The sequence below is a fragment of the Musa acuminata genome, chromosome BXJ3-8, assembly GCF_036884655.1.
Source record: "Musa acuminata AAA Group cultivar baxijiao chromosome BXJ3-8, Cavendish_Baxijiao_AAA, whole genome shotgun sequence".
In the NCBI taxonomy this organism is placed as follows: Eukaryota; Viridiplantae; Streptophyta; class Magnoliopsida; order Zingiberales; family Musaceae; genus Musa; species Musa acuminata.
The window spans coordinates 7558835-7579999 of record NC_088356.1 but is presented as its reverse complement, the minus strand read 5'-3'; the positions used below and the strand labels follow the sequence as shown (position 1 = coordinate 7579999).

General features: G+C 36.3%; 2 protein-coding genes across 3 annotated transcripts; one reads left to right on the top strand and one right to left on the bottom strand.

Moving 5' to 3' along the window:
• Positions 1-789: 789 nt before the first annotated feature.
• Positions 790-10308, bottom strand: LOC103993325 (ATP-citrate synthase beta chain protein 1). Of its 2 annotated transcripts, none has more exons than XM_065161512.1 (18): positions 10184-10308; positions 7525-7650; positions 7321-7423; positions 6567-6632; positions 6367-6490; positions 6035-6169; positions 4251-4311; positions 4088-4164; positions 3684-3839; positions 3438-3566; positions 3148-3280; positions 2952-3079; positions 2680-2785; positions 2517-2593; positions 2345-2415; positions 1748-2032; positions 1180-1281; positions 790-999 (listed from the first exon to the last, which is right to left on the bottom strand). In XM_065161512.1, the coding sequence occupies exons 2-17, from the start codon at positions 7622-7624 to the stop codon at positions 1206-1208; spliced, it is 1827 nt and encodes a 608-aa protein (XP_065017584.1). In that variant the 5' UTR covers positions 7625-7650; positions 10184-10308; the 3' UTR covers positions 790-999; positions 1180-1205. The 2 variants fall into 2 exon arrangements, with proteins under 2 accessions (XP_065017584.1, XP_065017585.1); XM_065161513.1 differs by having other exon boundaries at positions 1186-1281.
• Positions 10309-12755: 2447 nt separating this feature from the next.
• LOC103993326 (uncharacterized) lies at positions 12756-19520 on the top strand. Its single transcript, XM_009413351.3, has 8 exons — positions 12756-13101; positions 15237-15304; positions 16128-16194; positions 16478-16632; positions 16718-16788; positions 17431-17499; positions 18806-18906; positions 19003-19520. Exons 1-8 carry the CDS (start codon positions 12826-12828, stop codon positions 19294-19296), a joined length of 1101 nt encoding a protein of 366 aa, XP_009411626.2. The 5' UTR covers positions 12756-12825; the 3' UTR covers positions 19297-19520.
• Positions 19521-21165: the final 1645 nt, after the last annotated feature.

Sequence of the window (21165 nt, the reverse complement as noted above, 5' to 3'; positions counted from 1 at the left end):
CCATCGATTTGATAATGATAAGCAATACTAAACTTAATTTTGGTTCCCATAAATTCCTATAATCTAAAAAAATCTAAAGTCCTAAAGATGATATGCTTTGGAATACCATAAAATCTTACTATTTCATCAATATATATGTTTGCAAATCTATTAAGAGAATAAATCATATTTATAGATAAGAAATATATCTATTTAATTAACCTATCATTGATGACCCAAATAGCATCCTACTTCCTAGAGGTCCTTAGTAAACATAAAATAAAGTCTATGATAACGCATTATAATTTCCATTTAGGAACGTTGCAACAAACCTCCAAACCTCTGAGATCTCTATACATTTTAGTATTACCAAGGTCTAATATTCCTGTAACTTTTATTGATTAAAAAATAAGATATTTCAATCATTTTAAATAATTTTATAATTATATTCATTGATGATATATTAGTATATTCACGAAGTCACTAGAAAAATAAAAAATACTTAAGAAATATATTGTCAATACTTAAAAAAATATATATATACAAAGTTTAATAAATATAAATTTTGATTTAATAAAATTACCTTCTTAAGCCATATGATTTTAAGAAAAAATATCTCCATTGACCTAAAAAAAATTAAAACCAATAATTAAATAAAAATACTAATGAAGATTCTCTCAAATTGTTAATCCTCTTAACAAATTAACCTAGAAAAATATGAACTTTAAACGAGGTAAAAATTACGAGTAAAGTTTTTAAAAATTAAAAAAAAATGACTAATGCCCCTATTTTTACTATTCCACGTGGTCAGAAAAAGAACATTAATTGTTTCATTCATTCAAGCAGTGTATTTGCTCATGTCAGTATCTGTTAAAATTGAATCCATATGTATATTCTGAAAAACAAAAAATTTGCTCCTTCAGGTTATTGCCCTCGGACAACGGAAGCAACATAGCATTCAACTTGCTTCTCCGGATATGCTTAACCTATGCATCCATATATGGTTATGGTAAGAGACACCTGCACGTATGTCAGCGGAACCAATTAAATGATAAAATATGAGCACTTTGATTCCCCGGTCCTCAATATTCAAAAAGAACTGCCCACACTAATAATGCTGCTTAAACAACACCTGTGTGAAGGCAACAGGAGGATGACAAGATCATGCAAGGAAAAAGGAAAGGGAGCAGCGAAAAATACCAATACATTATCATGTCCAAAAGTGATCATTTTGTGTATAAAACATCTTCCCATGGGTGACGGTAGAGTGGCTGCTTCAGCCTCTTCTGATCAAAAGTATGCCTGCGGTCCAAAATTGAAGAGTTCAACACAAATAAGAAGCAAGCATTGTGTCTAAACTTGGTAAATAGAGAGGCAAAAGAACAATGCATAGTTCCTTAGAATAAGAAGCATCAGATATGAAAACATATATTATAAACAGCACACAAAATGAAGCCTCCAATTTAAGCACATTGATTAGGAGATAGATTTTCGTATTTTAGCTAAAATTTCAATGAGATAGATTCATCTATTGTCTAACATCTATATGGTATCGATTCACTGCAACGATTAAAGATGGATTATTGATCAAGCAGCTGGCTTCAATATAAAGGAATTTGTAAAATCTGTTTTCATTGCTTACTTGTTCCAGCTTTAGTATCATCTTATTCACAAAGAATGCATGTAAACTTAACTTAGCCAAAGTTGATGGAACAGCAGGAATGAAGAATGACAAATAAAAGTAACTTGACCAATAATACCAACTCACCCGATCAAACCAATTGAGCGTGCCAACACAAAGAGACCATTTAGATATCCGATCTCAACAATCTCATCGATTTCTTGTTTGCTAAACATTCCACTGCCAGCTAAAAGATCCAAAAAGAGTGATCCAATAGCACCATCAACATTCAGAACCAAGTTGTTTGCCTTTGAGAGGGTGTAAGTCTCAACTTGAACAGCATATTCCATGTACTTTACAGATGGGAAATGAGTGTGTGCATACTGTTGCAGAAGCTGAACTCTCTTGTCCCTGTTGTCTCTACTCTTGATCCTATTAGCAAAAAGAAAGATTGAGATTTATGGCATGCGTACACAAAGTATCAGTTGGCTTAGAAAGAACAAACTATTCTTATAGTGGAATCCGAAAAAAAAAAAAATCCAAAGATCTAAACTTCTGATAAGCATATTTGCCAAAGCATTCCCAATAGAATAGTAGTATATCAGAATATGCATCTGACAGTGGCATGAGAACATAGGAAGAAAGTTAAACAATACATGAATGAATTAACATCATGAATCCCCGTTGACAAAATGGTAGGCAAATAATTAGAAGCTCAGATGTAAATTGTTCTCTAACATATACCTGTGCCCTATTCCTGGTACACGAATTCCCTTCTTTTTCATACCTTCAACGAACTCATATGGAGTGAGGCCCTGGGAACATACAAGTTGTAGATATTCTTCAGTTCTATCATAGCTGAAATAAAGCATCAAGCTGTAATTAGCAAGTCCAGATGCTAACTATATACACTCACTTTGTCACATGCATCTTTAAAGTATCGAGCAGCATCGTCAATTGCACCACCAAATCGAGGACCAATTGTGAGCAACCCTATATTTGAAAAGTGACTTTCAAATCCTATGACTATAATCAAAGCTCTTCGTATTGCAATATGCACAATTAACCGACAAACTCACCTGAGACCAAACTTGAAACTAAATCCTTTCCAGCTCTTGCCGTAACTATAGTGTTATGAGCACCAGAAACACAAGGACCATGATCAGCACATAACATGATGCAGATCTGAGAATTGCAGAAAGCCATCATGAGTGAGATCAAAGGGCTATAGATACGGAAATTGGAAATTGTGTGTCTTCCATCCAATGGATGTCTCATACTGGACAAAATGGCTAAAAAATATGATATGCATTTAGTTAGCACAACTAGGGGAAATTTTGTTTAAACAAACCTCAATGAATTGTGTGCAATAACGTGGAAGACTACGCTTGAACCATAAAAGAGAAATTACATCACCCACACCATAACCATGCTGGATAATGGTAGACATAGGTACACCAGCATAACATGGTTCTTCACCTGTTGGACATGAGACTCAGAAACAGAAAATTCATTTTGCATGAAAAATCATAAATCATTAATCAAACCTCTATCATCTGAAATAGTGGAGATAATATGAGTGGGAGCCCGGACTTTCCCACTTTTGATTGCAGATTTCAGATCCTCAGGAATTTGAGGAGGTTTAACTTCAGATACAGGAGCAATCTTCCCTTCTTCAACCTATCCAATAAAATAGAATGCAATGGTTATGAAGAGTTGATTTTTTATGGTTCTTGCCGAAACAACCTAACCAGAATCAGACAATCTTCTCAAGTGCACAAAATGGCATCAATTAATATCACAAAAGGAATTGCGGCAATGCAGCAAAATAAGATACCAGTTTCTCAAAAGTTTCTTTGATTGCAGTCTCAAATGCTTCGTACGAAGTGGGAACAACTGCTCCAGCTTCTTTTAGAGCCTGATTTTTCGCTTGTGCTGATTCCAACTCACCACCACTTTTTGCACCCTAGTTTAGTAAATTCAGCACATGATAAGAGAAGCTATTATGACAATGATTTGGATCATGACACTAGATCTGGTTATAAGCATATGACAGAGATTGAAAAGATAAGCTATGACTCACAGCATGACCAAATTGCACTTCTGATTTGAATAGGCGTGCACAGGTTCCGCTAACCCAAGCAACAACTGGTTTATGAACTTTTCCTTCTTTTAGAGCCTCAACTAGCGAGTACTCATCTCTCCCACCCAATTCCCCCAGCACAACCATCATCTTGACCTAATTAGATCCAGCAGTAATATTGAAGAAAAATAAATATCAAAGGAAACATGCACAAGTTTCTATCGAGATACTTGTTTTACCATTAAAAAAAAAAATATATATATATATATATATATATATAATATCTAATTATTTCTAAAACTACAATACATGAGAATGTGATCTAGAGGTCATACTAATGATCTACTGTACTGAAGAGGAGGTGGTTTATGGTATATGAGGAAACTAAATTCAAAATGAATCACCTGAGGGATGTTGTTAAACCGCAGGACATGATCAGAAAGAGTTGAGCCAGGGAAAACATCTCCTCCAATTGCAATGCCTGAATATCTCATTGAACACCGAGAACTCAGACTAGGACTGCAGAAAACAGACTATATCAAACTTGGAATAAACAGAAAAGAGCACCTTCATAAATTCCATCTGTAACACGAGCAATGGTGTTGTAAAGCTCATTTGACATGCCACCCTGTGAACACAGAGTAGAGTTAATAGAGTTAATATGCCTCCACAGTGTGCAGATAAAATAAAAAACAAAATTCATGTTTATCTTTTAATAAATTCTTGTTGCAGCATAACCATCAAAAAGGGAACCAAAGTTGACATCGTCAACTAATACGGAGATTGATGTACCATATTTAACCAGAATGTGGGACATTCTGGATGCCTGTACATGCACGAGTTTTAAATTTGCCAACTAGCTTGGTTTGTGTTACACGGGATAGGATTACTTGGTCTTGGTATGTTAGTGCAGTATTACTTGGGACATTGAACATTTTGGGGGCAGAATTAATTGGTTGATGTTGGGAGGCAAATATATTATTCATTATTTTGGGTAATTTTGGTCACTACAGTATGTAAGAAACTATGGTCATACTAAATGATAACTAATAATAGATAAAATCCTGAAAGTTCTATAATAATTGGTTCTTTTATATACTGATTAGTGCTTCACTTGTTTAAAATTTTTTAAAAGGATTCTGAAATGGTTTTCTTTGTATTTTTTTGTCCTTAATTGGTTCACATGTATTATACTGAATGACTAATGATGTAGGTCCCTCAAGTTTGACATTTTGAAGTATTTTGAATGGGACAAGAATCCCAGATTAAAGTTCCAAGAGGGTAGGGGGATCCTGAACTATAGAATAAACAATTTATAGCACTACAATAGCATCTAGAAGTTTTATTCTGCATTAAGTTTCTAAATTGATCATTCAGATTATCAAATGGAAACACTTTGATATGATTGTTTATAGCAACAGAGAAGCATCTTAACGCTTCTTGTACCCTGTGATGTGATTGTTCAGGAGTTCTAATTTTTTCCATTTGTTTATGACTAGAAGGCTGAGCATTTTTGCCACTTCTTCTATTTCGTTTATAATTCTTAAGAGGACCAAACGGAGGAGAGACACCAGCAGGAGGAGACAATGATGATGTATCATGGAGGAAGAGGCGTCGTGGGGGAAGAGTGGTGAGCAAAAGATAGAGAAAGAGAGCACATCAAAAAAAAAGAGAAAGAAAGAAAAAAAAAAAAAAGAAATGGGTAGCGGCCAGCACATCAGAAATCAGGAGGTTGGTTTACTGATCGGTACAATTTGGTATCAGTTTGCTTACTATTAGTAAGCCTGGTAGAGTGAGTTTACTAGGAGATTGAATACCGAGTGGCATGAACCATGTCTCAAACCATGGAAATAGCTAAATTTGGTCAATTGGGCAAATGGAGATATTAGTATCTTTGCAGAAAGTTGTATTCATTAAAGCAATCCTACTTATAAAGAAAACTACCAGAAAAATATTAATTGACATGAAAGAAGGGCTGAAACAACCAAATTTCAGCATAGTTAATCATGCATTTCTGATTAAGTAGACATTAAATTAATTCATGGGTCAAAAGATACTTTTTTGTATGGAGCATTTGTCAGATAGGCACCAAGATTGACAGATAAATTCAAAGTAGTGTAGGCTTGAAAAAAAATGGAAAAGATAATCCTGGAAAAAAGGGTCCAAATTCAGCCTTTTCCTACTTGGAGAACTCAAGGGAGCCATCCAAATACCAGCGATGAGGAATATTGTTCTATCATCATTAGGATGTGTCAACTTCCACAACAATTAACACAATGGATCCAAGAAAGGAAAAAAAAAAGGAAAAATAGATAGGGAAAATGACAGTATTTTCATCGGTGAGAACATACCGATTTAGACACAAACCCAACAGATCCATGCCTGTAAAGCCTGCATTGGATTATATTGTCAATTGTTCCAGCAGTGTCACCAATCTTAAAAGCTCCAGCTTGAATGCCCCCAACAGTGGCTGGACCAATAAGTACCTGAAATCAGCTTTCAACAGATATTAAACAAGTATGATAACAAATATTGCTCAGGGCCTATGCACAGTACACAGACTAAATTAACCCATTAAATCTTTCACATGTGTACTTATAAATAATGATCAATCTAAACACTGAAAATTCAGTTTCAATCTAATCGAATGACAGTGTTTGCAAAACTTGTTTGTGTTTCTAACCTTGTTATTAGCTCGTGCAAAAGCAATTAGCTGCTTTGTATCTGACTCCGGAACACCTTCAGCTATAATAGCTACTACTCTGATTGTTGGTTGCATCAGAGCTGACATGGAAGAGGCCGCTGCACTGCATTCACAACAAAAGCATAGGATTAAGAAAACGAACATCTTTTCAAGCACAGAACAAGACAAAGATCGCTAACCTTCTAAATGATGCAAAGTTGATAAAAACATCGGCAGTCGGGTGCGCAGCACATGCTGCTTCAATCCTACAGGAAAATCACAAGAAATGGCAGCAAAAAGGTGATGTTTCACTTACAACAAAATATATAGCCAAAATCAAAGCTTAAGGTGTTTAAGGGATGTAACTCAGCAAAGAAATTACCGAGCAATTAGTTATCCATCTAAACCATTAATGCTGTCAACAGGTATGCAAACATATATACAAGTTTGCTTACAATCTTATGATCAACTACACAATCATGCAATGATGCCTTTGGGCCATATTTTAGCCATTAAAACATGAATGTGGTCAGTGAATGATTTAGTAGTTAACATGAAAATATTACCACTTTGATGAAGTACATAACTCTCAGATGCATCTGAAAAATGCAGTCCTTAGGATTGAATTTGACTATTTGCAATGTAAGCTATCCCATCATGTTCACAACTTCACATTAGACCTTACTGTTCATAACTTATATGTTATTTGCCATATTGCAGATCTACAGTATGTACATGACTTAGAATCAATATAGGGTTTACACCAAAATTTGAACAATGGAAACAATATCCGCTCTCAATATAATGAGCCACATATAAACCAGAATCAAAAGATGTAAATGTTAACATCCATAGTAATCGATCATTTTATTGCTAGCCAAAAGTTAAGCAATCAAATCATCATGCTTAAAAGCTATGCCAAATTAGTTTGTTGACATCAGATATCTTACTTACATTGAATGAACTGGGATCGCAATTTCCTCCTGACCAAAAAATAGCTTTTGAAACCCCTCGGAGCCAGGATTAATTATTCCAGCAACAGAAGGTGTTTCCCTTCCTATACACAAGAAATGCCAATCAATTCTTACCAAAGTGGAAAATTAACTATTAATATAAAAACATATAATTCATAAAAAATGAAAATAAAGTTAAACGAACCACAAAGGAAGTCAAAGTCAAGCATCCTTTGGATTGGAAGTTGCTTATAGTTGTAAAAGAGGGCCTGAGTGTTCCGTGAGAAAATTTGTCCAGTAGCCATTATGTAAAAGGAAGAAAAAGGGCAACCTACAAATGCAAATGAATAGTAATTAGTTCCATTATTACAAAAAAAAAACCTAGAATTTCCAATATGGAAGAAAATTGTAATATTAAAAGTAAGGAATCAGAGCAGAGTCTTCTGCAACTGCAAACAGTTATATTATATAATTGCAACAAGTTATTTGCCGTTAAAAGATAAAGAAACGCATTAACAGAATGGAAAATGCATGCACTAATATGAATAGAGAGAGAAATAGGACTGTGGACAACTTCAGTTCTTGGAGAACACCATATCTTTACTAATCACAGTGATTCTGTTTTCACATACAATGTTCTATTCTCCAAAATAAAGAACTCATAGCAGGATGTGTTTATCCAGAAGACTTAGGGTCAAGAATTGCATGAAACAAATGGAGAGAGACTTCACCTACATAAGCCGATCATCGTACAACACAATGATTCCATTTATAGAAATGCTAAGATTTATATTTCCTCATTCCTTACATCACAAACAATAGGTCAAAAATAATGTTGCTCCTTATCTTTTAATCAGTTTTATTAGTCCAGTCATAGTGGCTGGAATAATTTTTAGATTTATTCTATATTTGAGAATGCATTGATCTGCTGTATATACTTTATTCTTTTTGCAGGGTCCCATAAAGTTATTAATTTTTGCTATAAAGCAAGATTGCAGATGGAGTAGGACTGTAGGACAACTGTACAGCCAAGTCCTATCCTTATCTCAATTAGGAGCATCAAATATCACCAAAATATTACTCAAAGGTTTCAAATTGCCTTAAAGGGGAGGCTCATATGATAGGATAATGGGTAAATATGAGAGCTTCATTAGTCTTTTAAAGACTAGAAATATAATTAGCAAATTTAAGGTAGCTGATTCATTTTATTAATTCAGTCACAACCTACCTCTAAGAAGCAACTTCTAGGTATTCCTTTTTGGGGAATCATTCCATGTGGTTTTTGAGCATCGATCTCGTCAAGAATGGTGAGTTGTAATAGGACAGAATGGATCTTCATAGTGGAAAGCAATGTTAGGCTAAAATTTTGAGGGTAATTGAAGCCAAAATAAATTATTCAAAAGATCTTATGTCATGCGTATCTTCTATCAAGTTTTAACATGGACTCTTATTTTTCATTGGGCATACTTTATAGTTTATACAAACAATTCTTGTTTGTACCTTATATTGACTTCTGAGAGAGAGAGAGAGAGAGAGAGAGAGAGAGAGACCTACTCTTTACATTGATATGCCAGTGAAATCATTGCCCACAAGAAGACAATCTTGATTGATGATGATTGGAGGACTTGGTTTTTTTGCATTTGAGTAGATATTATAGTAATGAGTACAAACAAAGGAGCAAAGCGAAAAAAGCTAGGAACAAAAGAAGTACAAAAATTGTGTCCTGGTGCATGAGCCTCCCCTACTATGTGGTATTGTTATATATAACCTTACCTGCCCTCCATGGGGGAGGCTGCCTGCATGATACAATATGATGTACATATGCAACCTTTCAGCAGGTAAAAAGAAAGAGAAAAAGAAAAAGAGAAGGACCTGTGCTTCAGTTGATTTATAAGAGTAACATGTAACATATTATTCAAAAAAGATGATTAAAAAGATGAATAAGGTGATTTTTGCTATGACATGCATTTATTAAAAATGACAGAATGAGGGATATTTAAAAGTAATTTTCATGGGATTAATTTTGTATAGGCCTAGGAAAATAATAACCACCACCCAGGAGAAGTTTTCATGCAGACGATGCTAGAGTTCAGAAGGATACTTGTAGTCATAGTACACAAAAAATAAATTAATTTGCAACATAACTCTGAAAATTTTGATGTTTGCAAAATATCTAAAGGAATGTAGTAAAATGTCTAAAGATATAACAAAACATCTTTAAAGAAAATTCAATAAACACCAACAGTTGAGGTACAAATTTCAAACTTTTCATTCTCTTTTGAGTTTAACATTAGTTTTTGATGCAGATGGCTACACTATAGAACCTCAAGAATTTAGATTGATAGAACGTCACATATCAGAAAGACAAATATATACAACTAATTATAAACCGAAAGATATTAGCTCAAAGCACGTTCTAAAATCAAAATGTTCGAAAAGGGATGTATGTGCGAACTCCTAACTAATCTGCAAAAGCTTAAGCACCAAAATCCAACTCAAATAAAAAGGTAATAAGAATCTAAAATCTTCTCCTTAAAGCGGACGCTCGATCTGATGAGAGAAGGAACAGGTAACAACTCGATGGAAATAAAACCCATCTGAAAAATCCTATCAACGCGAGGTACAGTAAAGTCCGAGATTCATGATAAAGAATCCCGAACAAACAAAAGACCAGAGAATGTGAAGACTTAGTACGTCCAAAAGGGCGATCCAACTCGATTCCGCAGGTGACTCCACAGATGGACAGATCTCTGATTTGACAGAACCAATTGAACACCGTAAAGTTCGAATCCGCGATTAAAATCCACGACTTATTCGACGAAAGGGAGATAGAGGAAGTGAAGCGCATGGGTAAGCAAATGTACCTCGGATCTGTTCGATCGCCTCCTTCCCCTCCGGGATTAGACCAGAAACGATATCACAGGAGGACGAAGCGGAGCATTGTGTTACACAAGTAGAGGGGAGATGGGGATGAGAGCTCACGTGACCCCCCAACGCACACCTACCTCCCATAAGGAGACACGTGCGGCATTAATCTGGCTAACCAAACCGACCCGACCGGACAAGTGGAGTCAATTAAAGCAAACCGTGCACTTTGGTTTGATAAGTATAGATAAAACGGAGACATCATGGAATATTTGAATATTTAGAAATAAATCTTTCTCTAAGTCTACCCTGTCATTCTCAATTTGACAGAAAAATAGCTATCACACAAAACATTTAAAGCTTTGCAAGTGGACTATTGGTAAGCCTATTTGTTCTATCAAATCCATGGGTTCAAGGGCTCTCACAAGGTCACGGCTCGGTTCAATCGAGCGAAAGTCCGGTTTGAGTGGGTCATTGAGAGGTTCCGGTTGGGTTGGTCGGGTTCGGAGGCCGAACCGGTAAAGTCCCGCCCACCAATATGGTTGAGAAGGGAAAGCGGGCGCGCGGCCTTTGGCGGAGAGTAGGTGGGCAGGAAAAGCGACTCAAAAGACATAAATGCCCCTATTTTAAATGCATTAACTTTCGCGCCGTCATGTTGGTCTTGTTGGAGGATATATCACATGAGCGTGATGAATCTTCAGATCAAGTTGGGCGAGAAGAGTTAACTCTTGTTGTGTTAATATTCGTTTGATGAGATTTGTGTCACATTAAATGCCTTAAAATCCACCTAAATAATAGTTTTCATTTGCTTATTGTCTTTATGTAATTAATTGGAGAGTCGACACGATTTGACTATGTTCCGAAGACGCAAACTCATCTTGAAGACCCACGTGATAGTCTTGAGGGATGGTTGGAATGAAGGAAAGACTAGCTGGTGCCCTCCCAATATGCTAATTATTCATTGAAGGTAGACTTTGTGCCGAGCCGATGTGGTTTTAAACTTTCTCGAGGTTTTGAAAATGAATTAAGATAAACTGTTAAGAGGAAATTTTCGATCAAACCCCTTCGATTGTAAAGTTAGTAGTGGGAATATAATAGTAAAAAAAAATTTCACCTCCTTTTAAGGTTCTAGTGGCTAGCTTTTATACTTGAATGGTTGATGACGAGAGGCTGATAACTTGTTGTCTTAATCTGTGATTCTTTACGGACTCATTCATATCGATGGCTAACTAGTACCTTCTCATATTAGCGAAGGATGATAGTAGGAGCATCATTTGTCCATACTAGTATCCGTACGGGATAAGAGGGTGATGATCGCTTGCATCGAGTGACCAAAAAAATGGAGAGATGAGTTTTACCATCGAGGATTAACACTATTTGAAGAATGGAGAGATAAGTTTCGTCATCAAGGATTAATATTTCTTGTAGTCGAGCATGCGACTTTTCCCAAAACTATGATTGATGGGTGGTCAAAGGTCGCTTCTCCGTCACTCAAGCGCAAGGCAGGAGAGGTGTGTGGGCTCTTGTACCCTCATTACTACCTAGGTGAAAGTGAGTATAGGGTAAGTATGTCAAAGCTAATGTCCTTTATTTCCTACCAATGAGATACTAATATACAGGAGCTATATGTAGAGATTTACTATTAGATAACTTCGGGCTTTGTTCCGATAATGGGACGTTGGCAATCACGTTATTTTCAAAAAAGATAAGGATAGTTTGGATAATTTGATATTGAGGATACGGGCTTTCAGTCCACACCACCTACGACGAACATTGTGACGTTATATTAACGAATTCCACCGTCTCTATCATTATGGCAACGTTACGAAGAGTTAGATGAGTCAGGGCATCGAATGTTTGCCTTCCCCTCACCATCAAGACGCCAACTACTTGGGCGGAGACTTTTAGTTCAAGTGAAATATGATTGATTTGGTGCACTTTAATGTTTAATCGATATGATAATAATAAATAAAAATATAATGAATATATCTAATCACAATATAAAGAAACACAATAAATATATATGGATCTAATACCTACTCACATCATTTCATTTGGCGGATTTTAGTGTCTGATCTTCTAAATACATTATCACTAAAGTACATTGGATCAAACATCAATTTAATGAGGTTTACCAGTACATGATTGACTTACCTGTTAATTAGCTAGTATCATACTGATCATTCGATCACGCTCTTTTATTAGGCATTCGTGATATTTCATAAAATCATATCCCTCCGTCAGAATTCCTCAAAATCGAGCCCCGATTCAAAGAATACCAAAATAGGGTTTTCGTTTTCAGAAAATTGACCTTTTTCTTATAAGATATATTATTAATAATTCATGCATCAATTGGTCTTTGTTTATTTGTCTTCATTAGCCGTGCAGTACTGATTTTTCCTTGCAAGCAACTTTGGATCGGTCTATGGTCAACGGAAGAATTTGACTTATGAGATCACAAATTTGCCCCCGCAGGCTTGCAATCCAACCTGTTAATTCTCATATCAATCAAGAAGCAAATGAGGGCTAAAATGTCATTTCAGACGTCGGCGGCCTTCCAGATCCGGCGGTCGTCTTTCAAAGTCCCCCCAGAGGCGCCGATTCGGCGGCCAACTCCCCCTGCCAATTCCTGGCCGCGGCGATGCTTCGTTCTCTCCTCGCCCTCGTCCTCTCCGCGATCCTCCTCTCCTCGAAGATCCGGTTCGGGAGCGCCCACGAACACCATGGCGAGGTAGCCGAGGGGAGCTGCGAGTCGAGCCCCGATGTCCGAGTCGCCGCGGAGTTCCGGCCCGGGGTGATCACCGTCGACGGCCATGCCGACGACTGGACTGACATCGAGGCGTCTGAGTTCGCCCTCCTCCCCGCGCTCGACTTCGACGAGGACAAGGCCTACGGTGGCGGCCGGATGTCCGTCAGGGTAAACATCTTCTTTCTTCGATTCTTCGCTCTTCTTTTAGATGTGAAGGGTTATTCTATTGGTAATTTGATTGCTTTCGTGACAAAATTGCCGGAAAGAAGAAGAATCGCTAGTGCTGATCGTTTCAAACTGTACTTTAGATTGTGCAGAAGGTTGTTGTCGAGCTATAATTTCTTTTAAGAGAATTGAGAGGGAAAAATAATTTACATGCCCGTCGGTATCTTGATTCTTAGCTTAGCGCTTGGGCTTCTCGGGTTCTGCATATTCTGTGCTTGATTATATTCGACAACGAAATTCCATGTGTTATTTTTATGCCTGCAGGATTGATATGCTCGATTTAAAGCATCAGGAAAGGACTAGCTCTTGAAATAACTATCCCCACGCCCAATATCTGAAATTTAATATTTTGAATTTTGATATCATATTTTATCAGAAAAAAAATCTTGCTATGAGACTATGATTTATAGATTTCATATGGCCTTTGATTGTTTCATAATATAACTGCTGCCGATAAAGGCTTTTGAAGCATGTGATTAGTTTATTCAGATGAAAGATGTCAGTTGTTGGGCCCAAGTCGTATACGGAAGAAAGTGGTTGTACTGTGTGGAAACTGAAGTATTCAAGATAAGAGCATATGGTTATCTACTCGATAAACAAAAAATTGGAGTGAAATTGATGCATAAGTGTGTCAATTTACTCTTATAAGGGCGTCACTTGCCTTGATAGGCAACCTGGTGCCTGATGATCCTTGAATGAAACAAGCAATCTTGCAATTGTTTACTTCCTGCTGACAAAACCTTACTCTTGAGGAACTTGTTAAATGGTGGCAACTTCAGTATGTGGCTAAGGAAGTTATTCAGATTGGAGATTAGGGTATCAATCAAGTATGTGGCTAAAAAAATCAAGTGATGAAAATGATAGATATATGTGGAAACAATTTGTAGTAATATCTTTTTTGTGTCCTATACTCTTGGTATCTGATCAAGTCCAAATGTGAGTGCCTAAGCAGATTCTGATTAGAAGTCCAAATGTGAGAATCAACTGCAATTCTACACGTCAATTCTGATTATAGAAGTGCATTTGCCCCAGATCAAAGGTTCATTCTCTGACACATAGATCAGCAGAGGTAGGCTCCTGTTGGCACTAGTCATGGTGGTGGTGGGAGGGGTCAACATCAATCATTACTCATTAGTATCATAAATAGGAGCGACTATATCAAAAGCCAACTTCAGTATCCTGATTCATATGCATAGCTCCTTTTTACTGGGAATCTCAGTAATATAATAATGAATAACTTACTTTGCTGCATCCTTATTCTATCAGTTTTGCTCGGTGAAGATTTGTGGATTTCGGAGGTGAGCAGAGCTGGGACTAAGTTTTTCCTTTTTTCCTCTCTGATACAATTTGTTCATTACCACAAAAATTAGAGACATGTGAAGTCTGGTCCTGTTATCTGAAGTTGTTTAGGAACAAGGGAATTTTTTTTTTAATGTTGGCGTTAAATATGTGTTCTCTAGAAACTAAAATGTATTTTTGCTAATCTATTGCTAAGACCTGGAATACATGTATGCAATATGTTGTTAATTGTTGTATCTTGTAGGTTTGCGATGTCTAGGGTTTCTTGCTTTCTTCCAACATGTAGCATAATTCAATTTGTTTAAGCTGTTAGTTACATCTTGGATTGCTTCTCATTATGTTCCTTAATTTCTTTGGTCTTTGGCATGGTAGTTATCATTCATGTGTCCCAAAATATATCTTACTCTGTTTAATTGACAGGAAATTATATTATTATGTATTTTATAATGTAAATTAGAAAGCAACTTTATACAAAGAAATGTGATCTTTCTGAAGAGTGATTTTAAGTCTAATTTGTTTACCTATTCAGTGTGTTGTACAAGTCATGCTTTAAATTTTGAAAATATCTTTGAAGTTTTTTTTTTCCTTAAATCTCGTTTATGTACAAGTCTGCCTTTTGTATAAATAATATCAACACTTCATCATAGTTCTGTGCTTCCATTTCTTCAGTCTACCTACAAAATCTGGATTTATATGCATGTGCTCGAGTTAGTGTTGCTAGTATAGCTTGCTGCATCATGAGTTCTGTTTCATTTTTGTGTTTGTCAAAATTTTTTTAGGCTGTGCATGACGGTATTAATGTTTTCTTCATGCTGCAAGTTGATGGGGAGTATGCATATCTAAAAGGGTAAGAACTATTGCTTTTATGGCTTACTAATTGTTTTATCTTCTAGTGTGGTTGAGCAATAAATATGATTATTTGAGATTTTTTGCCTCCTGCGTTTTCCTTTATTTCTTTATTTCTTTTATTCTTTTGTTTTTGTAATTTTTCATTAACTAATTTTTCATAATGTTTAATTTGATTATCAGCTTGCTACAGTGTTCTTCCTTCAAGTTCTGTTTAATTGTTTGGCAATTTGCCAATGTCATTATTTGTTCTAGAGTGATGTTATGCTGTATTCCTTCAAGTTCTGTTATATCATTTTTCCGTAATCAAAATATTGCTCCTTTACTTGTGTGCAACCTTTTCATCATTTCGAACACCTACTCCAAGTTTCAGGGCAAAGGACAACTAACTTTGAGGTCATTAATTTAGCTGCTGTTATTTCTTTCTTTGTTATCATTGTATCGAGAGACTTGCAAAGTAGCTTAATCGCCTTTTCACCCTATTATTTTATTAACATATTCTCATTGGAAATCATTCTCTTTTTTATCAGTTTCCATGCAACATATCACATAAAAGCACAATTTTCCTTGAGCTCTTCCTTTTTAAATTCTATAAAATTTCTTTTTTGGTGGGACCAATACCAGTACTTGCTTTATAAGCACCATTTAAGCTCCTTTATTCTATCTTAAATCCATGTCATCATGTTGTTACACACTCAAGGGTCTATGTGCTATGACAACAAACTGTTAAATCTCTCCATCAAATACTTCGAATATTCAAACATGTATATAATTGGACAATATGCTTTCTAATGATTTTTTTTCATTTTCTTTTGGCTGTTCAGAGAGAATAATAGATGTCCTTCTGTTGCTCTCATGTTTCAAGTTGGGGAGAATGCTACATATCAGAATGTAAGTTTTCTGGTTGCAACTTATTCTTCTATGTTATGTTGAATTTTGCAGAAAGAATAAGAAATTCAACATTATTTCTGGTTTAAACTTTAAACACTTGTGGTGACCATCCTTCCTTTGTGTTATTTGTTGCATAAGTGGTTCATGATTGTATAGCTTCATACAGACGTTGCTTCCATTTTCTTTTTTCCAATTGAGATGCCCGATACTGTAAATATCCTTGCTTTTTTTTTGTCTTTTATCCATCAATTGTAAGTGTAAAAGTTATGGTCTGTTACATTAGATGGGAGGATGTTCTGACTTGCCTGGGACATGCACCGCCAATAGCTGTCGTGGCCACGAAGTGGACATTATGCACTTTTCAATTGGCAATGCTATTCCTGGACGGCTATATGGTGGCAATCTCATGGACAATATAAATGGTACCGGAAAAGACAGGTAAGGTGTAGTCCATATCTGTTATATTTTAGCTAAATGATTCAATTCAAGTCAGGCTTTGAGCTATTGTGTTCTGTGTTTGTAGTTTCGGTCACCTGGTTGATACATATGCATGGAACCCTCATTGCCGATACCTTGATGGAATTGGTCCTAAAGGTAATTATGCTGTTTAGAATTGGTAAATTACAAGGGAACTGGTAGCACATGATATGGGTTGAATATACTCTGATTCAGAATATTCAACAACAAGAAGAGGAAGCTGTAGATCCCAACAAGTTGGGCCTGACTATATTCTAAAAGATGGGTTATCCAGTTTGAATTTGAACATCTATCATTTAAGTTCAACCTTCTTTTGTTGCCTTTTAAGATGACCTCTTTTGAGCATGACTCTTTTTAACGTGCATAAGCTTGGTTGGTCCATCTCACGATGTCCTACAATGCTTTATCACTTCATTTTACTATTTCTTTTGTTGCTTTCCTTGTGTTTGTCTATTTTCTGTCCTTGTCAGTGAGAATTGTCTAAGTTTGCAATTTGTTTATGGTCCTTAATGTCTTTCTTTCCCATCCTTATTTACCTTATCAGGCATTTAATTTAATGCATTGACATTTATTTTATTAATACTATTTGTGGTCTTAAGCTAATTAAGTGCACTGTGCATCAGCCAAAATAACAAATTGTGGACTCTTCTTATCCTTTTTTTAATGGATTATTAACAAAGAATTATTGTCTTTTTATCAACCTTCACAGTTTTTCCTTCTGTACAAAAGCATCTTATCTAAATATCCTCATTATCTCAGCAAATACTTCGAATGCCCGAAATGATTGGCAAGGAGCTTGGTGGCACAGTAGTATAACGTTTCATTCAGGTATGGTCGGCTAATTTTTCATTTGTCATACTCGCATATGTTGAATTCTTTCTACAAGATGTGCACATGGATAAGCTTTTTGATATCTGTTCCTGACTTCCAGTTTCATATTCATTTTGAATTTATTTCTTGGGTGACGATACTATATAGTGCTTAATGTGATGATTGAAGGGCAGCACAGTGCATGATTGCCGACCAGTCTTGCTCTGCAAAGGATTAGGCAGCAAAGTTAAATGCAGATTTATTTTTTTTTAAGAAAAATCAACTCAAATACCTAGGTGAAGATCACTACCCCAGAACCAGATCTCCAGCACAATACAAACATAGAGAACCGGAAAAACAGTCCAGATGGTAGATTAGAGGGCTATTACGATAGGCCACTTGGATAGGAAATTCAAGTCTTGAGTAAAATCTGACCATTTTAGTTGCAATATCAATCTCAGAAGTCTAGCGTCCCCATAGACAGCCAACTAACTAAGGTTCCTATTTATAGTATGACAACTACACGAGTAACACGAGCACATGTTAATATGACATTTTAATTACATCATGTTTGTCTTGGAAAACAGCTATTCCAATAATGCAGACATGTACGTTAGAGGGAAGGATGTCAAGATGACAATAATAAGGATTTTAATTTCGAGTTATCAGCCCGAATAGGCACATGTCCGAGCCATACCAGCATACAAACACATGATACACCTATATGTATCGAATTTCAGAACAACTAAAAAAAATAGAAAAAAATGTTACTGTCCAGTACAAGCTGAGTACCAGTATTGCAGACCTTGAACGATAGTACAGGATTTGAATATGGAGGAAATGAGAGTGCGATGCATGTATTTAAATTTTTAAGGTGGAGTAAAAATTGTTTAGTTCACAGGTTTATGAATTTTCACCAAACTATGATTACCATATTAGTCTGTACTTAAGATTTCAGGTGCCTAGGTAAGTTGTATTCCTTGTTTTTTTTTTTTTGTCCCAATCAAATATCTTCTGCTGTTTCAGTGTTGATCAAGGCTTCATGATCTTGTTCCTTATCATGTTTGAAGTTGTCTTCTGATAGTGTCCTTTACTAGATTGTATTCACTTCTCGATAAGTTCAAGACAGATTCTTGCTACAGCCTCAAACATCTACCACATCGAGCCCAGCATTCAGGAACATTAGATGTAAAACTTGCCCTTAATTTGCAACACGTAGTAATGCTACTGATTTACTAAATTGCTTTGTTGAGCAGCTCTTGCTGCTATTTTGCTCAAGTTGTTTTCTCCATCATCTGACCTGACACAACCGTGTTTCATCCAGGCATGGTGGAGGAGGACAGCCCATATGGAAAAGATGGCGAGAAGGGCACTTACTTCTTTGAATTCTCGAGACCCTTGAGGACAATGGATCGATTCCAACAGGTGCAGAGACGTCCATTGCTCATATTGCTTCTTATTTCCTGATCTAGGATGCCAATGTCAATGGGAAGACTATCGGATTTACTCTCTTGGCTGCAGGATGTCCAATTCACAATCGGACAGGCGAGCAAGGTGGCCATGGCCTTCTGGTACCCGACCAGCGGCAATCCTTGGAGTAAATCCGATCATTATTCGGCGAGTTGTAATTGGCTGCCTCTGGACATTGCCTTGGCTTCTCCTGTATCTGTTACTCGAGCGTCGAGTGGATCATGGGATGCTGCCACTGCCTTCGCTATGCTACTCTCCGTAATTTCCCTATGTGTTGCAATTTTCATAGGATACCGGGTTTCCAGTACCAAAGATGTGCCCTTCACACCCATCGATCGTCTGTAAGGAGGAATGAAACATTTATGTTATGACTGCATCAATAGACTGGCAGTGAGGGTGACTGTGTATGCGTTATTATTATTATTATTATTATTATTATTATTATTGACATAGTGGATATGTATGTCCTTTTCCTAATGCTACATTTTCTAGTTTCACCTTTTGGAATTATTGTATTATATCATTGTTGCATTGAATATTGTCATTATAAATTTTTATCTTCCACACTACATATTTTTTTTCCAATTTTTGAAATTTTTTTTGTATCAAAGATGAGTTTGGTATATAACATATCTCCATTGTGGTGGTGGTCTTATTCAGCTTCTTATATATATATATATGTATGTATGTACGTACGTACATACGTACATACGTACATATATATATATATATATATATATATATATATATATATATATATATATATATATACACATATATTAATGTATATCCTCCCTAATACTGATTTTTGTGGATCAACTCGTGTAAATCAGACTAATTAAATATTATCATTTATTGTTAAACTTCTTTAGCATATTGATCCCTATACTTAAAAAATTTACATTGACATCCTTATAATTATGAAAGTGAAAAATTTTACCCCATTTACCTTAACGTCATCAGTTTTATCGATGGAAGACATATCATGTGATAGAACATGTAGACTTATTGATTTTGCTATTAGCTTAGATAGTAAATAGAGTCGATGCTACAACTTGCAGAGGACAGTGAGATCAAGTGCTCCGTCCTCGTGGCGGCGGAGGTTGAAGATAAGGAGGAGTGGGCGAAGGTACTCCGCTCCTTCGTGACCAAAGAAGGGGAGGCTTTGGGTGGGCTCGTCCCTCACGATTGCGACGTTGATAGGCTATGCCTCGTTGCCTTGTCCACAACCATGGCGTGAAACTCAAGTGCTTCTCATCTTAACTTACCCCACGATTGTGCCTCGTCAACAGGCTCACCACCATCAATCTTCGAAGATGACCTCATTGCCTTGTCCACGACCTCCTTGATTGCTTTCCTAAAGGTGGAGATAACAACGGAAATGGCTTCACAAGGAAAGCAACTGCTAGATGGGCAACTATCGATGAGCAACTTGGCCTCCTTTAGTCTGAAGCCTCCTCCACCTTCATTGAAAAGGGTTGCTTGTCTCCCCCACCTTTGCTACCAATGAAAGGCATGCCATGATCGTAAATCAATCGATCCATGGCTTGTCATCCTAAAGTCAGAGTAGCCTATCGCCCACAACGCAAGATAGGAAGCACCAATCAAGGTAGTTAACAGCAAGCAACACCGTGAAAGCGAAGAAGGCGTAGCAACCCACTCCACCATGGCTTTCCTCATCGACGGCAAATAGGAGTCAACACTGCAATCATGAGGGATGAGCTCGCCCAAAGCCTCCCCTTCTTTAACTGTGAGGGAGTAGAGCTCCTTCACCCACTCCTCGTCCTCACCCTTTGTCGCCAAGAGGACATAGCACTCAATCTCACAGTTCACTACAAATATCGACTATATTCACTACCTAAGCCAATGGCCCTATATTTTCACCCATCAAAAATAATCATTTTGCTATTAACAAAATCAATAATTCTCAAGTGATGTATTTTTCGTTGATAAAATCGATGACATTAAGACAAATGTGGTTAAATATTTCATTTTCATAACTATAGGGATATCAATAAAAAAAATTTTAATCTAAGATCGAAATGCTAAAGAAATCTAACTATAAGAGGTAATCTTTTATTAGCCACATGTAAATCCCTTGTATTTTAAAAAGCTGTATGTTTGTTTCAAAATTCCCAATTGCTTTTATTTTTGGAGTCAAATCAAGTAAAAGAACAAAATAGAGAGAAAAAAAAGGGTGGTCACCCAAAAAAA